The sequence below is a fragment of the Sesamum indicum genome, linkage group LG11, assembly GCF_026168435.1.
Source record: "Sesamum indicum cultivar Baizhima isolate 11 linkage group LG11, ASM2616843v1, whole genome shotgun sequence".
Taxonomy (NCBI): domain Eukaryota; kingdom Viridiplantae; phylum Streptophyta; class Magnoliopsida; order Lamiales; family Pedaliaceae; genus Sesamum; species Sesamum indicum.
In genome coordinates, this window is record NC_142667.1 from 11,342,779 (window position 1) to 11,370,146 (window position 27,368).

Consider the following 27,368-nt stretch of genomic DNA (forward strand, 5'->3'; position numbering starts at 1 on the left):
ATTCACCAAAACGGTTCCAAGGTGATCTCCTCCATGGAGTTGCAGGAGCTCCTGTTCCCCCCGTCCTGTTGGGTCTGTGTTGAATTGGCCTGTCGCCATTGCTTGATTTTGTGAAATCTGGAGTAAGAGACTCAGAAATTATACAGAGACCTTCATGTGAAGGCTCTGATACCATGTTGCAAGACCAATATAGAAGCAAAAATTTGAAGAGTGAAAGCCATAGTTGCAGAGAATAAAACTGATTTATGATAATGAACTCACGAGCCACTGTACAGCTTTTATCTCTGCTTTTAAATTACAGAGAAGATGAGGAAAAACTAATTAACCACTGTTAACAAATTTGCTAACTACTTTCTAACTGCTGCTACCTAAAAAAAGTGTTAAACTATTACAAGAAGTGCTAAAAGGTGAACAACACTAATTACACAGGAAGAAATTGCTATTTCACTTACAGAGCAGAAAATATAAAAGTGATGTCGTGCCGGAGAAAAGGCGTCTTCTTTCTGTGTAAGGTGCAGGAGTAGCTGGAGCTGAAGCAGAGTGATCTTCAGCAAGAATTTCTTCACAAGTCAAACGAACACAATGAAATTCTTGGTATACAAAATTATTCATATGCTTCTTCTGTTTTCTTTCCTTCCTATCCTGTTCCAGTATTCTTCAATCCAGCGCAAGACTCCACCCCATGCAAAGATGTAAAACATTCGTTTTGCAAACTATAACTAAACACCACAACCAACTCTTCAGCCGTTATCAACTCTTTGCGACCAATATGGAAAACTACATGCTCTAACAGGATTCCTACTGAACAAATTTTACAACATGATGAAGCTTATGGCACACATATATAGACACATTATACATAATGTTAGCAAACATGCTCAAAACAAGGCACATCATGAGCAGGAGCTTAATCGGTAACTTCTGTAACTTGGAGTGTACGTGCAGCTTTCAGCATACTTAACCAAGTCAGCAGGTTGAGGCAGCCGTGTTGTCAGACCTAACGATACAAACACCTTGTCAGAAAGAAAATAAACGTCTTGAGTCGATAAATATATAGTAAAAGGGTGGGCTACAAACCGAGTTCATATGCTTTACCAGCTACATTTGCAGCAATATGAGCAGAGATCTTTCTTATATTGAACAAAGGAGGATAAATCATTCCCTTATGACAGTGTTCGTGTGTTAATTGACCAGTCAAAGCTTCCACTGTTATGCAGAAAACAGTCATTATTAGTACTAAAATGAGGGTATGTCAATCTAGGGGAAACGGGTCGTGTTTTTCCACATATTTATTTATTAGATTTTCGTTTGCCCAAGTTGGTTGGAACTTATTATGGATTTTCGGTCTTAGAGTGGATATTACAAGAAATAAGGAGATAGGAAGGAGAGTGCAATCTTCATCTTTCTGAGAAGCAAACTTATTAGTCATTAGTGCCTCATTTGCCTAAGATATTCATCAGATCATCAACAGGTTAGCCCGCTCTATGTCATGTTGATTATTCCTCCTTCCATAGCCGCTAGAAGTTAGAGGACGAAAAAGAGAAAATCAAGAGTAGAGAGGTACTTCTCCAGCACCAAAGAACAAGAATCTGTGGTCAGCCAAGGTACCGCCAAGCAGCGTAAGCGAATCAACAAGCCCAGCAAGCACGATAGATGCTGTCCCCTGCATAAGAAGGATCGATAGTTACAGCATAGGCAGAATCATGAAACAATATCTGCGTCAACTTACACATTACCTGTATATCATAGTTAAAGACCAAATGGGTAGTGCCATATCTGGCCGGCAGCTCAAACACATTATGGTTAGCGAAATCCTCAAACTGAAATCTCAGCATTTATCTATCACGAAAGATGGGTTTGGATTTATTTGCAATTCAAACCAAGGAACATAATATATTTTTTCAGCAAGTTCAATCTTTTCCCTAGTATTTTTCCTTTTGAACAAACAGGACATTGGCAAGCACTTGAAGAAGGCACCTGGAAGAGAGGACGGACATTATAACAGCACGGACCACATTTTGTCATTTTCACTTTCAATTCACACTTCAGGTGGAGGAGGGAAGAAGTGATTACTCTTTGATGACAGTTTAAGTAGAAGGATATCCCTAGTGCCACAGTCTAATAGGATACAACCAACTTAATTAGGAGGATCTCAAAAGCTTCTGCACAGATAACCGTGGCTAGAAGGATCATATCCCCCTTTGTTTGTCGTCTTAGGGATTGAAAGGTTATCATCCGAACTAAATGGTTGAGAAGTGAAGCAAAAATGTAAGAAAGAATAGTTCACCATTTAAGTGGTAGCTTGAAGTGTGAGGCTCCCAATCAATGTCAAATACTGCGAGGATGTTCTTTAGGCATTTGTGGGGAAGCTATTGAAAATGAAATATTTTAGGCATTTGCTTTGAAAATTCATAGATCCTTTTATGAACTCAGGCAGGAGTATGAGCTTGAATTTGATATCTAGCAGACCATGTCTACAATCACCCTGGAGATGTCTCCATATGAGTCATCTCTCACATATTTTTCCCTTCTAGCACAAGTTTTAAAGATGACTTAAATGATGTTCACATGCATACATTAAGTGAATCTAGAATTTTGCAACCAACTCAATACAAAATACTGTATAGAACCAAATAAAACTGAGTACAACTAAAAAGCAAAATTGAACTGAATACTGAATTTACATAAAAGTTAAAATTGAAATCAAATGTCTTCACTCAGTTCATACCAAATTTTATGTTGCTCTTCGATTTGAAGAATTATAGTTGCCTTAGATCCAGTGTTTAGCAAACTCAATCACACTTTCTCATATGGTGATTATCTACAAAATCTGCAAGAAAATATAGCCTATGCAGCTCCTTCACTTTCTACATTACTCTCTAATTAGCAGGGGCTAATTGCATTTTACCCCACAATGAAAACATTAATAGACATCAAAACCTTTTTAACCAAAACAAAACAAAAAAATGGTACCACAACCCCTAAACTTTTGAAGAAAGCTCACATCCCTTTCTGGGATATCCTCAAACCACCTCCTCGAGTCTGGAAAATGACCACATTTTGCGTACATAACCACCAAAGTATTTGCAACAAAAACATCAGACTGAAATCCAGTTACCACTATAATCCCATGAACTTGTGTCCCTAGCATAAAATTCTTTCTACTCGAGCAGGCCTTGAGCACGCTGGGGAAGGTAAAGTCATACACTTAACACCCAATACATGCATCTCCTGAAAAGCCAAAAGGGCCTCTTCCCCAAGTCCATTCTGAGCATACCCAGATATCAAGAGGACCAAGAAACCAAATCTGGTTGTGACTTTCTTCAATCAGCTTGCGGGCATCAGAAAAAACTGTACACTTGGAATAGAAATTTATCAAATGGTTCCTATGCTTCAGGTCATGGGACAATCGAAGTTTGATTAGATGGGCATGGATTTGTAGGCCTTGGTTTATGGATTTGGTTCGAGATAGGTGTGACAAGAGCTTTGAGTAGGAAATATAAGTTGAGGCAAACTTCGAGACTGCCGGAAAAAGCATATACTCCAATTTCCCCAAACTTCAAACCTAATTCGTTCTCAGACCACGAAGCAGAATTGAGAATACAGAATGATGAAAATTCCAATTCCCCACCATCCCTGATTTTTCCACCCGCAAGCGAAAAGGATACCTGCAGAGAAAATCATTCTACGGTTTGACTTCTTCCACAACATCTCCAAGCAACGCGATCGGCCTCGACTGCTGACATGACACTGTCGTTCTCGGCGAATCACAACTCAAGATCGTCGAAAGCCGCCGGCTATGTGGAGGCTGCGACGACCAAGAAGGTGAGGAGGCTGATTGTTTCAGCCGCGTAGAAATGAAGTGGCCGGAGACTCTTCAAATGCCTTTGACGTGGCTGATGACTCAACATCAGATGACGTGTCATTTATCAGTCAGCAGTCAGGATGCCGTGTAGTGGGTGAGTCAGCAGTACGGATGACGTGTCACTAGTGAGTCATCAGGAAAGAAGACGTGTCCCTGGTGAGTCAACACTGCGGATGACGTGTCTCAGGTTAGTCAGCAGGCAGAATGACGTGTGACGGATGAGTCACCGCAGCTGATGACTCATTGCCGATGAGTCAGCACCCCAAATGACGTGTCCATGACGAGTCAGCAGGGAGCATGACGTGTGCGGATGTGTCAGCAGGATGGGTGACGAGTCCATGGTGACTCATCAGCACGTACGACGTGTCATTGATGACTCAGTAGGGAGGATGACGTGTCAAGACGAGTCAGCTACGCCGATGACATATGCATGATGTGTCAGAAGCGAGTATGACGTGTCCATGATGACTCAGCAGGAAGGATGACGTGTCACAAATGAGTCATCGAGGTGGAACACGTGTTCATGATGAGTCAGCAGCGTGGATGACGTGTAAAGATGAGTCAGCGTTGTCGATGATGTGTAAAGACGAGTCAGCAGTGTGGATGACGTGTGCATGATGAGTCAGCAGTGTGGATGACGTGTTCGTGATGAGTCAGCACTGTGGATGACGTGTGGGTAATGAGTCAGCACCGTGGATGACGTGTCAGCAACGAGTCAGCATCGTGGATGACGTGTACATGATGAGTCAGCATCACTGGATGACATTTAAAGATGAGTCAGCGGTGTGGATGACGTGTGTATGATGAGTCAGCAGTGTGGATGACGTGTGCATGATGAGTCAGCACCTTGGATGACGTGTCGTCAATGAGTCAGCATCGTGGATGACGTGTCCTTGATAAGTCAGCATCGTGGATGACGTGTTCGTGATGAGTCAGCATTCCTGATGACATGTACACGACGAGTCAGCATTGTGGATGATGTGTGAAGATGAGTCAGCAGTGTGGATGACGTGTGCATGATGAGTCAGCACCATGGATGACGTGTCGATAATGAGTCTGCATCGTGGATGACGTGGTGTTGATGAGTCAGCACCTTGGATGACGTGTACATGACGAGTCAGCGTTGTGGATGATGTGTGAAGATGAGTCAGCAGTGTGGATGACGTGTGCATGATGAGTCAGCACCATGGATGACGTGTAATGATGAGTCAGCCTTGTGGGTGATGTGTAAAGATGAGTCAGCAGTGTGGATGATGTGTGCATAATGAGTCAGCACCTTGGATGACGTGTCGACAATGAGTCAGCACCTCGGGTGACGTGTCGACAGTGAGTCTGCATCGTGGATGACGTGGTCCTGATGAGTCAGCATCGTGGATGACGTGTCGTCAATGAGTCAGCATCGTGGATGCCGTGGTCTTGATGAGTCAGCATCGCTGATGACGTGTTCTTGATGAGTCAGCACGGTGGATGACGTGTCCGCAGTGCGGATGACGTGTCGTCGCGGGGATGATGTGTCCCGGACGAGTCAGCATTGTTGATGACGTGTGCGTGATGAGTCAGCACGTGGTATGACTTGTCCTGATGACTCAGCAGACGGGATGACGTGTGCATGATGACGTTCCTCTGATGAGTCAGCACTTCGTATGACGTGTCTGCAAGGCTTATGACGTGTCCTCTCCGAGTCAGCAGGCACAATGACGTGCTACAGATGAGTCAGCGGCTTCGATGACGTGTCCTTGACGAGTCAGCAGGAGCCATGACGTGTCGCACGATGAGTCAGCATTTGTGATGACGTTTCCCTGATGAGTCAGCAATGAAGATGACGTGCCAGTACTGACTCAGCAAAGCGGATGACGAGTCCTTGATGAGTCAGCTTTACGGATGACGTGTCTTCGCTGAGGATGACGTGTTGCCGGTGAGTGAGCAAATTGGATGACGTGTCGGTGGTGAGGCAGCTTGGCGGATGCTGTGTCGGTGATGAGTCAGCAGGGATGACGTGTCTGTGGTGAGTCACTAGTGTGGAAGAGTGATCGTGGAGGAGTACGTGGCATGGATGAGTCAGCATATAGGATGACGTGTCGTAGGTGAGTCAAGAAAAGGGATGACGTGTTGGTTGTGAGTCAGCAGTCAGGATGATGTGTCTGGATGAGTCAGCAATCCCCAATTTACCCAACTTCCAAACCCTAATTCTCAATTCTCTGTCGCTCGAACAATCGTTAAAGAAAAATCATAATCATGTTGTTCCTCCCATCCAAACTCTAACTCTAGTTCCACAGCCTCACCGTCATAGAAGACGGTGGCTGCGTCGGCGAAATCATGGAGCTGCGCGATCGCCTCGACTAGTTGCAGGCTGTTCCTGGCCACGACCCCATGCTTATTCGAGACTTGAGCTCAAGATCTACGAAACCCGCCGGCAACAAAAGCTGGAGACTCCGAATGTTGTCCTCTATCCATTTGATCGTCTTTTCATGAGATTTGTATATTGAAGGTAATTATATGTACTCTTGCTTCATATTCGAATAGAAGAAAAGCCCATTAGAAAAAAAAAAAAAACAAAAAAGGCTCTTGGCGAGTCGGAATTTCTGTTTCAGATGATACTTTACCTTGCAGAAGCAAGTCGGAATTTTGGATGTACCGAAATATTCAAAGAGCCATCAAAATTTGCCTGGTCAGATTGCTATGAAGAGCATTTTATTGTATCCTATCACCGGATTGTCTTAGTGACTAATGGTGAGCCATGCTGCTGCAGGTAATCGCTGGATGCATTTCTGTTCATTCTTTAGCATATCCTCTCCTTTGCTTAGAATAATAGTTTCTAATTTCACATTGAGATGCGTTCTTTCTTGTATGGGGTAGTGTGTGGCCCCTGATAAGATGGATAAGAAGCCCTGCAAGATAATGTGGGATGTGCCATGGGAAGAAGCCCTTCTCATTTAATTATCCATCTGAAAAGCTTTAGGAGAGGTGAAAGCTTTGTTTGAGTGATAAAGTGCAATACAGAACAAGTATCAGAGGAAGGACAGCCACAAGCAGTTAGAGTCTGCTCAGTTGTGCGTAAGATGTGGAAAGCACACCAGACCTATATGAAACAGGTCTGTAGATCCCAACAAATTACTGTTTGATTTGATAAAGCACTACATTGTGCCATGTGAATTTGTTGTTTCCACAGGTTCCCTCAGGCCAAAGACATGTATCTTCTTTGAATGAAGTTGATGCAACAGAATCTCATAAGCAGCACAGAGCCATTATCACATCAACAACGATTTCTTCTTCAGGTTCTGTCTCCAATGAGCAGAGACTTGTAGAACACAGTATTAATTTTGCAAGGATTTGGAGCAGCGACAGAGAATCAAAAGGTCGGTGCACACTGTGCCGAAAACAGGTGAGGGCGTTTAGTTTGTGTGTGTGTATATATATATATATATATATATATATATATATATATACCCGCGATCCCGTAGAAAGACATCACGATCCCTTGTGGAAAAAAAATGATTTGCTGAGACGGAACGAAAGATATCAAATTTCTACCAAGATAACTGGAAGTTCCAACCAATAAGAATCCTAATGAACCTAAAAAAACGATAAGGGCCCAGCAAAAATTACTTAGTTTTCGAGACCCCTTTATAAGTTCTATCCATATATGTTCTGATCGCCAACTCATACTTGATCCGATTGCATTTTATTGGAATTGAGAGAATACCCCAAATTATTTTGACTTTACTTTTTTTGTTTCCGAAGGAACTATCATCAACTAGCACTAGTTTGATGTGAACTAGCACTAGTTTGATGTGAACCTTTAGGAGTAATTCATCCAATTGGTTAGATCTAAAATAATAACATACCCTTCATATGATCCCAATATACATATTGATATACATATAGATCCACCAACTTTACATTTTCTAGGCATCCAGCGATCCTGATCTATTTGAAACTAGCTAGAATTCATTTACCCATAGATCATTTTCTGCAGGCATAAGAGCTTTTTCCTTTATGTTCGGCGGAAATCACATGTTATACCATATTTCATTTCCCGAAATAAATATCTGTGTTATGCTATAAGTCTAAGTTTCAAAAAAACGGATGAGATTGGGTCCTCTCAGATCTAAACAATCTTGTTTTTTTGAACATGAAGAAATAAAGAAGCCATTGCAATTGCCGGAAATACTAGGCCTACTAAAGGCACAAAAATAGAGGGAAAATTGAAAGTTGTCATAAAATGGGTACCTCGATTTACTATTTGTACCTGTTATTATTTTTTTTTAATATTTTATACTAATTATAATTAAGAATTGTAATTATTATGAATTCGTAGTTATTATTAATTAATTCAATTTGAAAATTCTTATTAGAGATATAAGTATCTATATATCTAAGTGAGTATATAGAATAAGTCCAAGGAATGTAGAACTAAATAAATGGACTTATTCATCTTTCTACATGAAAGATACGTATGATAATCAACTTTATTATTTTTCTTCATTTCTTTCTGTTTTGTTCTTGTCTTCTAATTTAATAAAGAAAGAGTTTCTTACAAATTATCGAAAGATTCGTTAGAATGCGACACAACCGGGATTTTGAGTGAAAATGGGATTTTCGGGAGATGGAGAAAAATACAAAACTATATATCTATCTTTTCTATATTTAAATTTGATTATAATCATATACGTAAGACGAAATTCGTTTTATTTGCCTACTTTCACGAAAGGAAGAACTCACGCTTTTATCTTGTTGATAGAGATCTCTTAATTAGTAATCGGGAATCTAGGTAAAAAAAAAAGAGTTATCCGCAACTTTTGATTCTTTCTACAATTAGATCTTAGGTCACCAAAGAAAACTCCATTCTTATTTACTTTGATTCCGATAAGCTAACTACTTGTTTGCTACAAATAAAATAATTGAACTTAGTGTGCTCTACTTGAATTGGAATTCAAAGGAAAGAAGGCGTGGAGATTAAATAACTCACTCAGAATGCTTTTTAAAAGATTACGTGGTACGATTAGGTCAAATAAGCCCTTCTCGAATAAATATTCAGCCGCTTGTAAACCTTCGGGTACTGTTTTATTCAATGTTTGTTCAATTACTCTTTTACCCGCAAATGCAATGTAGGAATTGGGTTCGGCAATAATGATATCTCCCAACATACCAAAACTAGCAGTTACCCCACCAGTAGTAGGAGATGTAAGGATTGATACATAAAATAACTTTTTATTTGATTGATAATCATATAAGGCAGACGATATTTTAGCCATTTGCATCAAGCTCAAACTTCCTTCTTGCATGCGCGCCCCCCCCGAAGCGCACACTATAATAAGAGGTAGAAATTGATTGGTAGCGTACTCAATCAAACGGGTAATTTTCTCCCTGACTACGGATCCCATACTACCCCCCATAAACTCAAAATCCATAACCGCAATTGCTACGGGAATACCATTTAGTTGACCTACGCCTGTTTGAACAGCCTCAGTTAATCCTGTCTTGCTTTGATAAGAATCAATACGATCTTTATAAGGCTCCTCCTCCGAATGAAATTCAATGGGATCCAGAGAGACCATGTCTTCATCCATAGGATCCCAAGTACCGGGGTCGATCGAAACTTCGATTCTTTCTGAACTACTCATTTTCAAATGATATCCACATTGTTCACAAATATTCATTTTTGATTTCAAAAATTTCTTATAATTTAATCCATAACAATTTTCGCATTGAACCCACAAATCCCTGTAGTTTTGAGTTGCATCGAGATCATCTATTCTGTGCTAAGGACTTCACAGAAGCTAAAAACCTACCACAATGGAGGAAGCCATGAAGGATGAAATCAATGCTCTTGAAAGGAACAAAACCTGGAAGAAGATTATAGAATTACCTCCAAACAAAAAGGCCACTGGATGCAAATGGATTTACAAGGTAAAACTTAACCCTAATGCAACGAGTATCCTGAATGCGTAGTAAATGTGGAGAAATATGTCACTGATTTCCTAGTTTCTGAAGAGTCGGATATATAAGTTTCTGTTGTTGCGGCAAAAGACATGAAAGACTATTAATTTCTATTTGCTGCTAATAGTTGATTTTTAAATTCCCTGAGTTACACTTTGTTAACATTAACCCATGTAACGCATGAATGCTGTAACCAAAATTATTTCATTTCACCATTTCAAGTTAAAGATTAGTGTTTGATCCACGCTTTACACCAAATATAAGTCCAGTATCAATGAGCAAATTGCATGCAACATTTCCTAGTTCCATTTGGTTTCTCATTGTTCTAATTTCTGTTGCTTTATGTGCGGAATCCCAGACCCTTTTTAGCAATTAATTACTGGTATGTACATTTTTTGCAGTTCTATCTAGAAGAGGCAAAGGGGAGGGTGGACTATCAAGGCTATGTTTTTCCTCCAAGGCGTGGCGTTATGGTTAGTGACTTTACTTGCACTTGCCAAATTTGTTTGCTTAAGTAGGTCATGGATACGGTGGAACCATCTCCAATTTAGTGTCCTCTTGATACATAACATCTTTTCCCTTATAATGCAGCAATTTACAATTTAACCAAGTCACTTAAAGTACTCAAATAATACGACGTATGACAAATTTTAGGATTTCCAGATTTTGATCTGGTATCGGCCACACATATGGAAGAAATCTTCTCGAGGTATTTGGTGTTCCAGTCATCCTCTATCCTACTCTATCAGAATGCGGCCTCTCACTTTTAATTTGTATGGAATTGAAGAAGAGGAAGTTTTGGTTATCTTTACCATTTCTTCCCTCAAAAGTTAGTGATAGGTGCTTGGTAAAGAAAATTGTCATTTTTGGAAATCGGACAACAATTTATGGGCATCCCATATAGAAGATTGGAGCATTCAACTTTAGACAAGTAATTTATTTTCTCAGCATTCTACTTGAGACAAATATGAAGGAAAATTGTATTTTGCTTTTCCTATGCATACTGCTTGATTCACTCAAGGTTTTGACTTGTACTTGTACAATCTTCAACCTATTTGGAAAGAATTGTGGCTTTTTTCTTAAATAACCTGTAACGAATTAATACTTTTCAGATTTTATACTGGGTAGTTCTTTACTAAAAAATGGAAAACCAGTTGATATAAATCAATTTGAAATACACTTTCATGCATTAGTATAGAGACCTATTTGCATCCTCATAAAAGTTGAACTTGTCTGAAAATTTAAATTCAACATTTTTTATTCCTTTTGTTCTTTGGAGAAGCTCTGTTCTGTTGTGTTTTGCATTTCTCGGTTTCTAGACTCCATGCATTCCAGGTGACTGTCTGGTACTGCTTTGAAATGTTCCTGTAATTAGTAGTTGAAATGTTATCTTTATCCAGTAGCTGGCCTTATTTCAATCTCTGAAATGAACTATACCTATTCCATGTACTTTATGTCTAGTATCATCCAAGGCTCTAATTCTTGCTTCTTTCTTTTTCTGCAAATGAGGTGTTAAACTGAGGATATTACCTTAATGTTTTCATCTTCTCCCTTGCTAACTTTAGTACTCATGTGAGCTTTTGAATTCAATTTTCTCTTACTCTTGCAGCCCGATTCAGAGACACAAGTACTTACTATTCAGTTTGAATGGAATGGTTTCTGAAATCTGTCTCAAGCACATTGATTGGAGTGAGCCCTTAGTTTGAAATTGCAATTTATACTCTCTGCTTCTATGTGGGAGGGGAAGACAACCATGTTGAGCTTGGTCCCTACCTTGTAAATATCAAGTGCTATCGTCTCGGCAACAAAATTGGATTGCTTTTCCAGTGGCAGACTAACTTTAAATGCAAATATTGTCATCTACAATCTCCAGATACTGATATCTAAGTATGAGCCAAGATATATGAAAGCCTGAAAGCATCAGATGGTATGCATGTTGTTTATCCTGTGGAAGATTGTTGAGTTCATGTATTATGAGATCTTCTGATAGTACCAAATGGTTCGGGCGAATAAGTATGGAGAATAACTAAATACATGACATTTATTAAAGTTGTTTTATGACTATCAGGTACTAACATTGTCCACCGGAGTTGTGTGTTATTGAATCATATGTGGTGATATGTACTCTATTGAACCTATTGTCATGTTCGAAGTTGTGTATTATTAGATTTAAAATATATATATATATATATATTTGTTGTAATTTCAGTACCTCATTTAATATATTCTCAGGAACGCATACAACAGCTTATGTAGCTACTTGTTCAATACCCAAGCAAGTAGCATAGAATTTCTCTTCTTTTTTTGGTTGTAGAAATTCTGCAGCCAACACAAACTTGCAATACATAGGGTACATGCACTTCAAACACTTAGCTGATTTAAGGATTCTGTAGTTGCTTCATGTTCAAACCATACACCACCAATCACCTCCCCAACCCCCCAAACTTGGAGTGGGGGGGGGGGGGGGGGGAGGAATGGGAATGGTTGGAGAAATGATTGAAAGCAAAGCATAACAGATGATGGTTTCTGCTTGAGGAAGTAGCAGTGAAAAGGACAGATGCAGAAGGCACTAATATTACCTAAAATATCAATGGATCTTTGAGGCTTTTTATGGACAAAAAATCTTTCAAAAGAATCTAAAAATATCTGCTAGACATGTGATAGCTGTTATTCCAAGTTTGCAACTAATTTCCCGCCAACCCCATTTGCCAACAGCTGTTGAAGATAAAATTGTCCTATGCCTATTTGTGTTTTTTTTTCTTTTTTAAATTTAAAATTTATTCTGTTAATGTTATTTTTTTGTATCTATGGACCAGTTGCGAAAATTGGGGAACAAAAAAACATAAAACAACTATATATCGTTATTTCTTCTTAAGCTCTTTGCATATTGAAATTTTTTATGGATGCTATTGTTGGAAACAATGATCACTTATGAAATCACGTTAATCACAATTTGATAAAGTAATATTTCAATTTTACCAATTTACAATTCAAGGGTACTATCATCCTCGTTTATCACAGTATTGGGCAAAAAATTTTGGGTAGATTTTGCTTTCGCGTATACGCTGTGAAGGCATCGAAACAGGTTCTTGTTTTGGGGAGAACAATGAATGCAGAATGCCTCTTGTTGTTACCAAATATTTTGTCTCAATTTTGATTAAATATTCCCAACCGACACAATCTTGAAACTAGTATAATTCTGTATAATTTGTCATTGACAACTAATGATGTAATGTTTTTTTATTTTAAAAGTAGACATTTCTGAGTATTTTATTATTTTATTTGATATATATACATAATATATAATGATATATATATACGTACTATTTATATAAAATTAAGGGCAAAAGACAATTTTCGTCCCACAGTTATAGGCCATTTTCGTTTTAGTCCCGTAAGTATCTAGGTTTTCAATTTGGTCCCGTAAAACTGAAAAATTCGTAATTTCAGTCCAAATTTCGCCGGAAAATTTTGTGGGTTGCCGGAAAAAGTCACATGCGATGCATGTGACTTTTAAAATTGGGGGCTCGATCCTGATTGGTTGGAGAAACTGATGTGGCGCATATGTGGCGCATACGTGTAAATTAAAAAAAAAAAAGACTGACGTGGATTTTTAATCCACGTCAGCTGCTGACTCGGATTTAAACACAAGAACAACACAAACAGACGGGATTTCTCTCTTACATTGCAGCGTCTTCACCATTTTCACCCATTTCCCCCAAAATCAAGAAGAACCCTAAAACACCCAACAAAATTGAAGAGCAATGTCTACTGTAACAAGATCGACGGAATGCAACTGTGGAGTGGCAGCTGTGATGCGCATGTCATGGACGAACGGCAATCCGGGGAGGAGGTTTCTTTCATGTCGAAATTACAAGGTAAATTTCCTAATTTAATTTAAAGTTTTAGTTTTGAAAATAATATTTTGGTTTTCCATTTTGGCAGAGAGGAGGGTGTAGGTTTTTTTTATGGGAGGACCCACCAATGTGTGAAAGAGCTAGGGTGATTATTCCCGGATTGTTAAGAAAAATCAACGCTTTGGAAGGAGATGTTGAAGCCTTGCGCACGAGCAACCGATTTATGAGAAAGTTGATGATGATGGGCTCTCTCTGTTGTTTTTTAATTTTTTTTTTTTTTTTTTGGTTTAGTTTGGTTGTAAAGTTTGTAATGAAATGTAAGCTTTTGTTTTGGAATGAAATGAAAAGGCTGAAAAAGGCCTGTCTGTTGAAAATGCAATTTCTCCAATTTTAATTTCCTAATTAAAATTGCGATAGCGAAAACATCAAAACATCAAAACATTGCGATAGCAAAATTGTACGAAATGGACATAATGAAAATACTGTCATTGTCATTGTCATTGCGATAATTGGATTGTCAAAAACATCGTCATATACACCACTAGACAACAAAATACTGACATTGTCGCAAGCAAAAATCTGAAATTGTATATAACGTTGAACAAAATACAACCATTGTCAAAAACATCGTCATATACACCACTAGACAACAAAACATCGTCATATACATCACTTGTTTAACTTTAGAAACTTTTGTCCTCCTTCTTTCAATATTGCTTCACTTGTTTCAGTTTGTGGCCTCGTAGAAAATGACGGCAATATTTGTCTTCCTCTAAAAGATGGAGGTGCACGGATTGTGACTCTTGATTGCAAAGTTGTCCCTGGATTGTTCATGTGTAATTGCTCAAACATCGATGGTCCAGGCATGAACACTGGTAGAGGGGGTACAGATGCAGGTGCAGGTTGCATCTGATCTTGAGTCAAGCATGCTTCAGGTTGCTCATCTTCATCTTGCACTTGCAATGGTGGGAGAATATTTGTATGTCGAGATCCCTATAATCATCATGTAAAACTGCACTTACATGTAAATTCATTTTCTTTAATTGTAACAATATAACTTCATGTAAAAGTGCACTTACACTTGATGTAGCCTGTCCCAGTTGTTCAATTTCAGGTTCAGTTGTAGGTTCAGTTGCCTTTCTTTTTCCAGCCTAATACAAAGTACCAGCAGCATTATTATATGTAATATAAACTTGATGATACAGCATTAAATACAAATAATAGAAAGTACCTTTTTCGTCGCTCTTTCGTGCTGTTCAGTTTGAGTATGTCCAACCTCATGAGAAGCTTGATCCTGTCATGCAAAGCTGAAAATTAGAATACATGTGTGTAAAATGAAATAGTTACAAATAAAAAAACAAATAAAGTACCTGTTGACTCTCAGTTTGCATTCTTTGAGGACAGTTGGTACTGTTGTGTCCAGCCCCCCGCATGTCCTACAATGCACCATCTTTTGATTCCTTCTTATCTTCTGCACCTGTGCTGTCTTCTTTTTCTTTTTGGATGGAGGCTCATCGCTCTCTCTTCTTCTAGCCTTTTTCGGTCTCCCTGGACCTCTACCAAAATTTGGGGGTAGAGGTGGTATGATGCTAGTCTCATGCCATAGTGTTTCATGGCTCATTGGTAGTATTGCAGGTGCATAAACTTTCTTGTAAGTTTCAACACTATAGCATTCATTTACATAGTCTACAGGATCAAGCTTCTGAAAGTATATAGCACAACAACCATGTTTGCAAGGAATGCCCGACAATTGCCATCTCCTACAGCTGCAACTTCTAGACCCCAAGTCCACGGCATGTTGACTCCCATCAAAACAAGAAACTTGATAATGTTGATCATCGGCCTTAATTAGTATACAATCAGAAATCTTATTTATTTGTTTTTGTAGGATTTTCTGAATTTTTGGGCACAATCTTTTCTTCCACTTAGCAGCACACTTATTTCTGTTCTCTTGCATCCGCCGCATGAGATATTCTCTTATCCATTCTAACATAGTTAGAATGGGTTTTTCTCTTGCATCAATTATACAACCATTAAATGCCTCACACACATTATTCAAAAGCATGTCACACGTGTTAATTTCACTGAAATGAGATCTAGACCATTGTGTTGGAGGTTTATCATTCAACCAATCATGTGCAGCTTCAGACAATTTTTTCAGGTCTTCCATACATTTCTTCCACTCAGTTACGGTACAAGCTCTAGCAGCATTCCATAAAGCATTTTTCAGTCTCTGTCCCCTAAAACCAGCATTCTTAAAATTGTTATTAAGGTGTCGTACACAAAATCTGTGGTCACTCCCAGCAAAGACATCTCCCAAAGCTTGCATAAGTCCCTTCTGTTTATCCGACATGAAAGTGTATTCAAAATCTCTAACTATGTTCAAATCATGCTTCAGAATTATTAAGAACCATTCCCAAGTCTCCCTACACTCTTTATCCACAACTGCATAACAAATAGGGAACAGGTTGTTGTTCGGATCTACTCCAACTGTAGTGAGCAAAATACCCCCATGAGGCCCCTTCAATTGACACCCATCCACCCCAATTATAGGCCTACAACCAGCTTTCCACCCTCTTTTTAAGGCCGCAAAACCTACATAAATCCTGCTAAACCTTGTTTCCGTCATATTATCTTCTGTCCCCAAAACAACTGTAGAACCAGGATTTGTTCTTCTTATCTCCTCAGCATAATCCCACAATCTACTATATTGCCATTCAGGAGCACCCTCAATTTCTTTCAATGCAGCCTTTTTTGCTCTATATGCTTGAGATTTTGACACATTAACCCTTAGTTCATTTATTACATCCACTCTCCACCCTTTCACATTTCTTTTTGGATCTGATTTAAATTTCTACAAATACCTATCCTTCAACCAATTGCTCTTCATATTTTTCACATCAAAGATTTGTGGGCATGAGTGGTGAGATTGTAGTAGATTGATTTGAAAAGTCTCCTCATCCTTTACTTTAATTGCATGCAGCTTCCATTGACAATCAGCATCCCCACATTCAGCATAGATCCTTCTTTTATCATTTTTTGTAAATTTCAATGTTCTTTTTGACTTGATTGCATGTGATTGCAAGGCCTTTTTGCATTCTTTTTTAGTGCTAAACAACATGCCAATTTCAAATGTGGGGTTATATGTTTCATCTACATTGAAAAGTGGATGTGAAGGTCCCTCACCATCCCCATCTGAATCCCTTTTCTCATCTAATTCCCTGTCATTATCCACCACATCAACTTCTTCACTAGACTCCCCATCATCTTCATCACTATCATTTTCCCCTTCCACCCTCCCACTTTCCCTTTCAACCCCCACATTTTCACCACCAACTTCTAATTCACCCTCAACCCCCTCATAATCGCTATCTACCAAGTCATCTCCCTCAACACCCTCACCCTCACCTTCAGCACCCGCACCCTCACCTTCAGCACCCTCACCCTCACCTTCATTCACTTCAGCCCCCAAAAAAGTAAAGGGCTCCTCACCCCCCTCCCCCATTTCAGTTTCAGCAACCCCTGTTCCCTTCTCAACCATCTGTGCAACCCCTTCACCCTCCTCAACCATCTCAACAGCCCCTTCACCCACCATAACTTCAACATAAATCATCATCTCTCTATCATTCTTCCTAATTCTCCTCCATGCCCTCTTCATATCATTATTATCAATCAACAACTTAAAGCCTTTATTCACAATTATGTAAAATGCCCTATCCTTCCCTAACCCAAGACTATCACAAAACAGGTTTAGAGTTTCAATATTGATCTCTTGGGGTGATACATAATCGTATTTAGACACCCTACCCCCCACATACACAGCTTCAGGTATATGTCTAGCCACACCATTATAATGTAGAGATAGTGTTATGGAATCAGTGTCGGGGTCTGTTTAAGCACAAAAAAAACACAAAGCAACAAAAGCAGGTTCAGTTGTAGGGGACCACACCATTAAAAGCATAAAACAAACAAATAAAAGCACCATGCTCGACAGTCGGCCGACAATGACAAAACACCAATAATAAAAAACCCGATAAGGGTCCACAAAAAAGATAATAAACAAAAATAACCTGGCAAGGGTCCACATAAACAACAATTAACAAAACCCGGCAAGGGTCAATTTATCTCTATAAAAAACGAGGAGTGAAAATGGAGAATACTTACGGTATTGATGAGGAGGCATATTCATATGCCTATCCTGCCGAACGAACACCATTTTCACTCCAAAGTGGCTTGATCTTGTTCGTCTTCACAAATGGTGGGGAGTAGATAGGTTTTCGCAGCTTGGGTTCAAAGGAGATTAGGGAAATTAGGGCTCGAGTTCGAAAGAATTGGGTGAATTAGGAATCGGGTTTGAAGGAATTAGGGGGCGGGTTTCAAAGAATTAGGAGAATTAGGGAAAATCTTTGCCAGATGTTGTGTTTAAATCCGAGTCAGCAGCTGACGTGGATTAAAAATCCACGTCAGTCGTTTTTTTTTTAATTTGCACGTATGCGCCACATCAGTTTCTCCAGCCAATCAGGATCGAGCCCCCAATTTTAAAAGTCACATGCATCGCATGTGACTTTTTTCGGCGACCCACAAAATTTTCCGGCGAAATTTGGACTGAAATTGCGAATTTTTCAGTTTTACGGGACCAAATTGAAACCCTAGATACTTACGGGACTAAAACGAAAATGGCCTATAACTGTGGGACGAAAATTGTCTTTTGCCCTAAAATTAATATTAGTATTTTTATATTAAGTAACAAATATAAATATAGTATTAATTTACCATAAAAAAATTAAATTTATGTATTTTTGTAGTTTAGTGATTTCACATTTTTCCAAAAACTAACCTAAGAAATAATGTTAGTTGCAGTCCCATAACTTAGGTCATGCTTACTTTTAATCTCAATGATTACAAAAACATCACTTTAAGGACAATATCTTATATTTTTTCTTACTTTTAGTATTGTTGTTAAATAATTGAGTAAATGGCCACGTGAGACTCACGTGGGCCGTGGCCATTAAGTGCTCATTTTGGAGGGAAAAGAGGAATGTGCCTCTCACATGAAATCTTACTTTCTGTTCCATAATTTAGCCTTTGTTCACTTTTGGGTCCAATAATTATAAGATTCTCATTTTAAGGTCAACTTACGATATTTCTCACTTTTCGTCTTGTCGTTAAACATTTGATAAAAATGACCACTTGATGCTCACGTCTCCATTAAGTTGGGGCATGTTGAAGGGAATTATGGCATATGAGAGGTACATGTTTCGTTTTTGGAGGGACTATAATTGCAATTTTTGGCAATAGAGAATTAAGGTCAACACTATTTGAGTCCTTCCAAACTGGCAATAATTAAGCTTCTTAGGCTAAAAATATAATTTTAACAAGTGATTTAACTGTTACAAAATCAAGTATCATGTGTTACTGCAATAATAAAAGTATGTATAAAAACCTTGTCAACGAGCACGAGTCGGGAAATAAGGTTTTATGGCAATGACGATATTGCAAGTGGCAAGACTCGCCCAATTTGCACAAGGACGAAGAAAGTTATATCTAGGCCTCGTTGCTGGTTAAACAAAATGAACAAAGAGTTTTTCCTGAAAAATGCCATAATTTCCCTCCAAAACACCCATGTAACGGCTATGTGAGTATTACATGATTGCTTCCGTCAATTATTTAAAGGCCACGTGAATACAAAAAATAATATCCCACTAATCATTCTCCATTCTATTCAACAATAAGAAATCCATACAATGCTTTTTATAGTCTTAGCTCATGATTCCAAAAAGAGTAACAAATTTATGAAAACTGAGGCGATAAAAATCTAAATAAAAATTTAGCAGTTCATTTTTCGTGAGACTAATATTATAAAAAAAAAAGACTAATATTGTAAAAATTAAAAGTTAAAGATGAAAATATCGAATGAGCTAATTTAGGGAACTAAAGATGCATATTGTTGAGAGTACAACATCAGCAGCCATGATCACTTAGGGTTGAAGAATTTGGCAGCTTGAGGAGGAATATGTGATGAATAGCGCCTGTTTGTTTTGTCTTGATCCGCTTGTGCCAGAGTTTATATGTTATCGATTTTATTAAATTCTAATTCCTGTGGGATGGGATATATATTAAAATTAAAATTAAAATCATTAATTAAGTTTCTTGTTTTTATAGGAAATTAATAGGAAGCCAGATGTGTTTCAACAATGCAGTATACATGTGGTAGTCATTACTCCTCAAGACTCTGATCCGATCTCTTCCATCAATAATCACCGTGATATTTGCCCCATGGCTAAGCAACATCGTTTGCCCTTTACCTTTAGTACCACTTCCTCTACTAGTGTTTTTGAGCTCTTGCACACAGATTTCTGGGGACCTAACTCCCTTGAGTCGCTAACCGGGTGTCGTTACTTCCTTACCATCGTAGACGACTATAGTCGTGCGACCTGGACCTTCTTACTCAACTATAAATCCCAAGTATCTCAAACACCGATCAACTTATTTAATATGATCAAAGTTCACTTTCATGCTTCTGTGAAATATATTCGATCTGACAATGGATCAGAGTTTGTTAACGACCAATGTAGTTTGTTGTTTAACTCTCTTGGAATTATACACCAGACTTCCTCTCCTTATACCCCTCAACAAAATGGGATCGTAGAACGTAAACATAAGCATATCTTAGAGATTGTCAGGGCTCTTCTCTTTTAATCACATTTACCTACTCGTTTTTGGGGGGAAGCCATTCTCACAGCCACCTATCTTATCAACATTCACCCACTTCTATCCTTGACTGGAAGTGCCCATATGAAATTCTCTATCACAAGCAACCCGACCTCACACAACTCCGTACATTTGGTTGTTTATGTTTCGCAACCAACACTCTGCCTCACAAAAAATAGTTTGATAAATGTGCCACAAAATGCATCTTTCTTGGCTACTGCCAAACCAAAAAGGCCTACAAAGTTTATGATCTCGACTCTAATCACCTTCTTACCTCTAGGGACGTGATATTTCACGAACACATCTTCCCTTATTCCAATTTCACCTCGTCTTCTGATCCCATCACCCTGCCACTACCTACAGATAACTTTGATCCTCCTACTCCCTCGAGCGAGCTAGCGACTCCTCCTACTCCCTCGAGCGATCTAGCGACCCCTCCTACACCTACCACGATCACTCCCTCTACTCTTGATCCAGTGCCTAACTCTTCCACCTCTATTCCACTTCGCAGATCTCAGCGACCTCACTATAAGCCTTCTTGGCTTTCTGATTACGACTGCAACTGCACCCTCACTTCTCCTTCCTATATCTCAGCATCATACTCCACTGCACATTCTAGATTTGTCGCTCACTTATCTACTTTGCAGGAACCTAACAGTTATTTGCAGACTTGTAGGACAGGAATTGGGTGGAGGCTATGACTAGGAGTTGGAGGCACTGGCTACAAACAAAACTTGGATCTTGACGAGCTTGCCGCCTGGAAAACGTACCATTGGCTCACGGTGGGTCTATAAGCTGAAGCTTCATCCTGATGGACTATTGATCGTTATAAGGCTCGTTTGGTGGCGAAAGGTTATACTCAGATCGAGGGAGTGGACTACTTTGATTCATTCTCTCCAGTCGCTAAGGCTATTATTGTACGGATCTTCCTTGCACTAGCAGCCTCCAATTCATGGCCCTTGGCACAACTGGATATCAACAATGCATTCCTCCATGGTTTTCTAGAGGAGGATGTTTATATAGATCCCCCTGAAGGTCTCTTTGGCGTTCCTGTTGGACATGTTTGCAAGTTGCAGAAATCGCTTTACGGGCCCAAACAGGCTTCCAGACAGTAGAATTTGGAGCTTACAAATTAGTTGCTAATTTTTGGTTTCAAACAGTCGAGCTATGAACATTGTCTCTTCATCAAGCGGACCTCAAGCGAGCTCACAGCCTTGTTGGTCTATGTTGATGACATCCTTCTCACTGGGTCGTCTCCTTCTGCTCTAGATTCTGTTAAGACTTATCTTGATCGTCTATTCACCATCAAAGACCTTGGATCGGCTAAGTACTTTCTTGGGCTCGAACTCGCCAGATCTCCTCATGGCATACAGATCACCCAACGTAAATACTTGCAGGATATTCTGGCTGATACCTCAATGCCTGAAGCTAGACCTATTTCTACCTCGTTACCACCAGGTCTCAAATTAGAACGGGATGACGGCTCCCTACTTGATAATCCAGATCGTTTTCAGCGGCTTGTGAGTCGCCTTCTGTATCTTGGTTTTTCACGACCTGACATCTCTTTTGTTGTCCAACAGCTCAGTCAATTCCTCCAGGCACCTCGATCTTCTCACTGGAATGCAGCTCTTCATGTTCTTCGTTATCTGAAGGGGTCGTAGTCCACTGGCCTCTTCTTTCCCTCCACTACCTCCTGGACTCTTAGCGCTTACTCTGATGCAAGCTGGGCCTCTTGCCCTGACTCACGATGATCAGTTACCGGATTCTATGTGTTTCTTGGATCGTCACTCATCTCCTGGAAGACCAAGAAACAAGCGACTGTCTCGCGTTCATCAGCTGAGGCTGAGTATCGCAGTATGGCTTCTACTGTTTGCAAACTCCTCTAGATTTCCTATGTGTTGCGCGACCTCCATGTCTCTGTTCCGCTACCCATTCCCTTCTGGCGCGATAAATATGCCGCCATCCACATTATCACCAACCCCGTTTTTCACGAGCGCACCAAACATCTCGACATCGACTGCCACATTGTTAGAGATCAATTCAAACTTGGTTTCATCTCTCCTTCTCATATTTGTGGGTCTGATCAGATCGCTGATCTTTTCACAAAGTCCATTCCTGCTGCTAACTTCGGACGGTTTCTTTACAAGCTGGGCCTCGCTTCCTCGGCTCCATCTTGAGGGGGGCTGTTGAAAGTTCGGCTTGTACTTATCAAGTTCTTTTCGTACTTATCCTTTTGTTCTCAGTGTTTGTTTTTCATTAGTATTCCAGTATTTAATTTTTATTGAGTCTGTTGCCTACTAGAGTTCAAAGTGAGTTAGTTTTCTTCTTTAGCTAGGACTCTATTTTTTATATATAGCCGCACATCTCTGTAACTTTAGAACTTGAGAGTTTAGATGAATAAAGTACTTGCGATTTTCCTTGTCTAATTTATTGTTATGAATATACTCTATTCCCTACACTTTAAATTTTAACACCAATGCCTCTGCCACTATTGGATTATCATTAAAGCGAAAAAGCTTTTTCCGCCGGACTAGACTAACAAAGCAAAAGAAAATTAACGATGAGCCAGGCCCTGAGATGGAGCATCTAACAAGCATGTCGGAAACCAAGTTTCCGCATCACAAGTACAACTCTAAGTGACCGAAACGAGGAGATGAGATTTGTGATGAGAGTGGGTATTCCAGCAAGACATGCTTGATATCCTCGTCCGGTAACTTACACAGAAACCTCCGCAAGAATCACAAACGCTGGAGGGTATTACATATCAGGCTTTCCATTCCAACACCTTAGCTTTATTTGCAACTCTTCCACTCCAAATAATAATTCAAGACTTGTTTTCTTTTCTTACACAAGTATTTCATAATTGAATACAAACGTTAACTACTATTTTATTGGTAAGAAAATAAAAAATACTAAATTCTTTTAACTTTGTTACTTTTTCTTTTTCTTTTTTTTTTCCTAATAATTTGAGCCTATTCAACGTAACTACATAAGACATTCAAATTGCAAAAATGTTTTACTTTTTATATTTTCCAGATTATAATTTATATAATACAAAAAAAGTTTGATAATTTTCATTTACAAACAATGATATAGAACGTCATTGTATCGATATTTTTATTGCATCAATGATACTTTTAAATTAATTTTTTTTTTAAAAGTATAATAGATTATTTATTATTTTAAAGTAATTAAAGACGACGAGTGGGTACGTGGCTAAACAAAATGCAACTATTAATCACTTGTGGGAAATTTTTTATTCAAATTTGATTTAGACATAAATGTGATATACTTATTATATAATTAATTATTTTTTTCAAAATATACACCAATTATATATCTTAAACTGTTCATGAATCAATGTGAATTGTATTACACTTGTTTATAATTAATTTTGATCTAACCAAATACGTCCGATGTAGAATTTCACTCGAATAAACCACATACTGTATTATAGTTCGGTTTTTTAGGTATGTATCGATCGATCGCCGGCTAGACGGCTGCTACCAGTGTTGTGCCAGGCAATGTCACTGTCCAGGCCAACCATCTCCTATCCATTGCTCAGCTCCAATGAATCATTCCACGGCGTTTTCGACCTCTGCTGCCTCTGAGAAAGCTCAAAATCATTAGCCGCACCAGGTCGACTCTTTCAGTTCATCGTCATCTAGTTAAGGGGGGAAGCCTAGAGACACGGCTCGCCCAAAAGCTCACTGGCAGGAAGAACAGGCGCGCTTGTTCGTCAGGCCTCCCTCCGCCACCTGGTCCGTTCTTCCTGATAATTTGTTTTAGCCCAAGTAGACTGGAGCTACTTACTGCATGGTTGTGAAATTTCATTGGCCAGATTAAATTATGATGGGTTGAGGCTGTCATGATTGCGGGAGCAAGGGAGGTTGGTGTACCTCCATCTGTTGTTGGATCTTTGCCTCGAGGAGAAGCTGCGATAGTAGAGGTATGAATTTTAACCTTTGTTCCTTGTTTTGCTCTACAGTTACGACGATAAACAAAAAGGAACTTTCAACCAGAACGGACGTTGGACTATCTTTTTGCTTTTCATTACCAACTTAGCTGACTTGTTTAACTAGCGAGCCCAGGATATCAAATTAACTAGTTGGTAAAAGAATCAGAACCACAAGTTGATCTAGGGACTACTACTTTGTAGTGATATACCTTTCTTAAAAACAAAAAGGTGAGGATCTGTGCATTTATTTTATTCAACCATTTGTTTTGTATTGGGTGTTTCTGAACATGACAGTGTTCTAGTTCGTGTTTATATCATTGCTTATCCTTCTGCAGATGGATATTGGATAGCGTCAATTGGTCAAGAAGCTTTGTGATTGCAGCTTCTGGTTTTTTGTTGATCATATGTCGTTGCAATTCAAAATATCTGAAAGTATGTGCACCAGTGTCAATGTGCAAATTCTGCTATTTCATAGTGTTGCCCCTTGTTTTCTTGGATTTTCGTTTTCTTACTCTTCTGTTGAAAGTCATTAGTTTGTTGAGTAAATAATCGTTCCTTTAGCATAAAGTAGATTATATATTGTGTGTGTAACTAGGCTTTTATAATGCTCCTTCATCCAATTCTTGATTTGTTGGTTCAGTTTTTCATGGATGATTGCCTGCATCTATCTTTCACACGGCGCTGGATTCCATGGATAACAAAGGCTAATTGACATTATTGACATGACAGAGTATTTGAAACCTTAATTCGTATGCAGAGTGTGACCAAGTTTGTCAGAATTCGCTTAGAAATGCAGGCTCCTTACATTTCACCGTGGCCTTAAGCACTTAGCATATGGGTAACTCTTTTATTACATGTTGCGAAATAAATTTTCGTTATGATGAATTGTAGGTGCAACGTTCAAATATTTCAACAAGCTTCAAGCAAAGAGCAATGGTTGTTGATGAGATTTGGCATGCTGCTGGTGATGAGGCCACTCATATGGATTGGTATGTGAAGCCAGAGTCCTTGGTGGAATATAATCTACAACTGAACTGTACATGCTATCTGATACTTCCCCTGGTTAGTGCCTGCCTTCATATCTTTTTAACCTTGGATCATATGCTAGTTCCTGGTCATACTCGCTTTTACAGCCTCCGGCCGTTGCAGTGTCCAATTCTAAAGCATTTACTGCACTTCCTGATTTCTTGCCTTTATATGAATTTGACATTGGGCTTTCTTATTTTGTCTAATTTATGTTTAACACCTCAAGGACGTCGTATTCATGTTGATTCTTTACTTTTCTGTGTCCTTTAGTGTGTCTACAGTTCCGGTTTACTGTGTAATGCATTCTCAACACCTGGGCATTCTTTGCATGCTTTGTGTTGATAGATTAGAGTCCCGTTAATCGGGAAATGCTAATATCTTATCCACTTAACCTCGTGTAATTTGCATGCTTTGTGTTGATAGATTTTCAGGACCACATGGGCATTCTTGGATTAAAGATGAAAGAGTTAGCTACATTGGCCTTTAAACTGAGTGATTTCATCATTTGAAGAATTTCTCTATCTTTTGCATAAGTCCGTCTGTTGGTTGTGTCAATATCTACATACAGAGGCCAGTTCCATAATATCATACTGAAAAAAAAGATATGAAAATTTGGCAATCAAATTCCTGAATACAGATCATAATTTCTTACAACTTGTAATTGTTTCAGTAGTGAACAATCTCTTCCAATTGATAATCAATCCATGGGTACAGTGCAAAAGCAATCTGGAACGAAACATACGCGTCGACGGCTGCATATTCCACTTGCTCAGAATCGAGGTTATGAGAATCCCACTTGCTCAGCGTAACTCGCAACGGCTTCACCATCGCCTTGCCAAGAATTGCCAAGGCCATCTTTTTCAATCCCATATGGTAATACTCCCTCCCATCTAGTTCGCTCGCCAATCTAGCCAAGTCATTAAGGTCAGCAGTGTTGGCCACAGTCAAGCCGTGGTGATCATACAGTTTCTTGACATCTTCTTGGACGCCAACGCCGCAGAATACGTGCCGAGGGTCGGCCAGGAAGCCATAGAGAGAAGGTGGAATGCAGTCGGCATGGAGAAGTTGGACGATGAGGCAATATTGGCCAACGCAGAGTTGGAGAATGGCAACGGGATGGTCATCATCAGGAGCAAGGTTCGGAAGCCACTCTGTGTCAATGCCAACGATAAGTTTGCGCTCAAGACTGGGGCGGTGAATACGGCAAATCCCGGAAATCCACTCATGGATATGAACAGCCTTCTTCGCAACAGTAACTCGGATCAATTCACCTTCAAAGTTTACAGAGTAAAAATCTGGCAAACACGGTACTGGGGCTAAGATAATGTGGCCGGGAGGGAAGACTGAATTTGAGGGGGGTGGGGATATGTAGATGTAGTGATCCATGTTTGTGGAGAGAAACAGAAATCAATGTCGAGAGTGTGGGTATGTGAAGGGTATGTGTGATATGTGTCTGTATATATACATATGGAGAGAGGAGTGAGAGTAAGACAGAGTTACTTGGGATTAAAGAAAGACTAGGGAATTAGGTAACCGAATTTAACAGATTCGGTGTATCTGGAAATAAAAGGAAAGTAATGATTGATGAGAGAGAGTGAAAGAGTAATTGATGTTGTTGAGATAGTTACAGATTACAGGTAGATTACAAGGTGAGGTGTTCTGCTCTGTTATGGTAACTTACCAAATTTGAGATATATGGAATCAGAAAGAGAGCCCCAATCTTCCCTCACTTTCTTACACATACAAATGAACTCACTTTTTACATAATATTGCTAACTGCCTTCTAATGTGGTCAACATAAGTACCATGGAAACCCAATTTTGTTACTTCAAACCAATAAGTTTTACATTTATTAATTTACAAGGTAAATGAAATCTATAGTATAATTGAGGAGGGTAAAGTGTATTTAATCCAAACGTTAACCACTATTTTTATTTTAACAGCAAAACAATTAAAGTACTAAATACTAAATACTTTTACTTTTTCAGTTTTATTTTTCACGAATTCAAAT

General features: G+C 39.1%; 2 protein-coding genes and 1 long non-coding RNA gene across 13 annotated transcripts; 1 reads left to right on the top strand and 2 right to left on the bottom strand.

Moving 5' to 3' along the window:
* Positions 1-223: 223 nt before the first annotated feature.
* On the bottom strand, positions 224-3,864 carry LOC105173687 (uncharacterized). Of its 5 annotated transcripts, XR_848779.3 has the most exons (4): positions 1,737-3,864; positions 1,565-1,663; positions 1,078-1,206; positions 224-997 (listed from the first exon to the last, which is right to left on the bottom strand). It is a non-coding gene; the product is annotated as an uncharacterized LOC105173687 (long non-coding RNA). The 5 variants fall into 5 exon arrangements; XR_016062710.1 differs by having other exon boundaries at positions 1,078-1,663; XR_016062709.1 differs by having other exon boundaries at positions 1,565-3,864.
* A 2,183-nt stretch (positions 3,865-6,047) lies between these two features.
* On the top strand, positions 6,048-12,008 carry LOC105173688 (uncharacterized). 7 transcript variants are annotated; one of them, XR_016062867.1, is made up of 8 exons: positions 6,050-6,353; positions 6,476-6,614; positions 6,722-6,957; positions 7,035-7,247; positions 9,596-9,775; positions 10,207-10,278; positions 10,397-10,514; positions 11,415-12,008. XR_016062867.1 is itself a non-coding variant. In XM_088875719.1 (6 exons), the coding sequence occupies exons 3-6, from the start codon at positions 6,925-6,927 to the stop codon at positions 11,466-11,468; spliced, it is 372 nt and encodes a 123-aa protein (XP_088731845.1). In that variant the 5' UTR covers positions 6,050-6,353; positions 6,476-6,614; positions 6,722-6,924; the 3' UTR covers positions 11,469-12,008. The 7 variants fall into 7 exon arrangements, 3 of the variants coding, with proteins under 3 accessions (XP_088731845.1, XP_088731847.1, XP_088731846.1); XR_016062865.1 differs by lacking the exon at positions 9,596-9,775 and having other exon boundaries at positions 6,048-6,353; positions 7,035-7,221; XR_016062864.1 differs by lacking the exon at positions 9,596-9,775 and having other exon boundaries at positions 6,049-6,353.
* A 13,929-nt stretch (positions 12,009-25,937) lies between these two features.
* On the bottom strand, positions 25,938-27,078 carry LOC105173689 (3'-5' exonuclease). The gene has a single exon (XM_011095537.3). The coding sequence runs from the start codon at positions 26,741-26,743 to the stop codon at positions 26,024-26,026; it is 720 nt and encodes a 239-aa protein (XP_011093839.1). The 5' UTR covers positions 26,744-27,078; the 3' UTR covers positions 25,938-26,023.
* Positions 27,079-27,368: the final 290 nt, after the last annotated feature.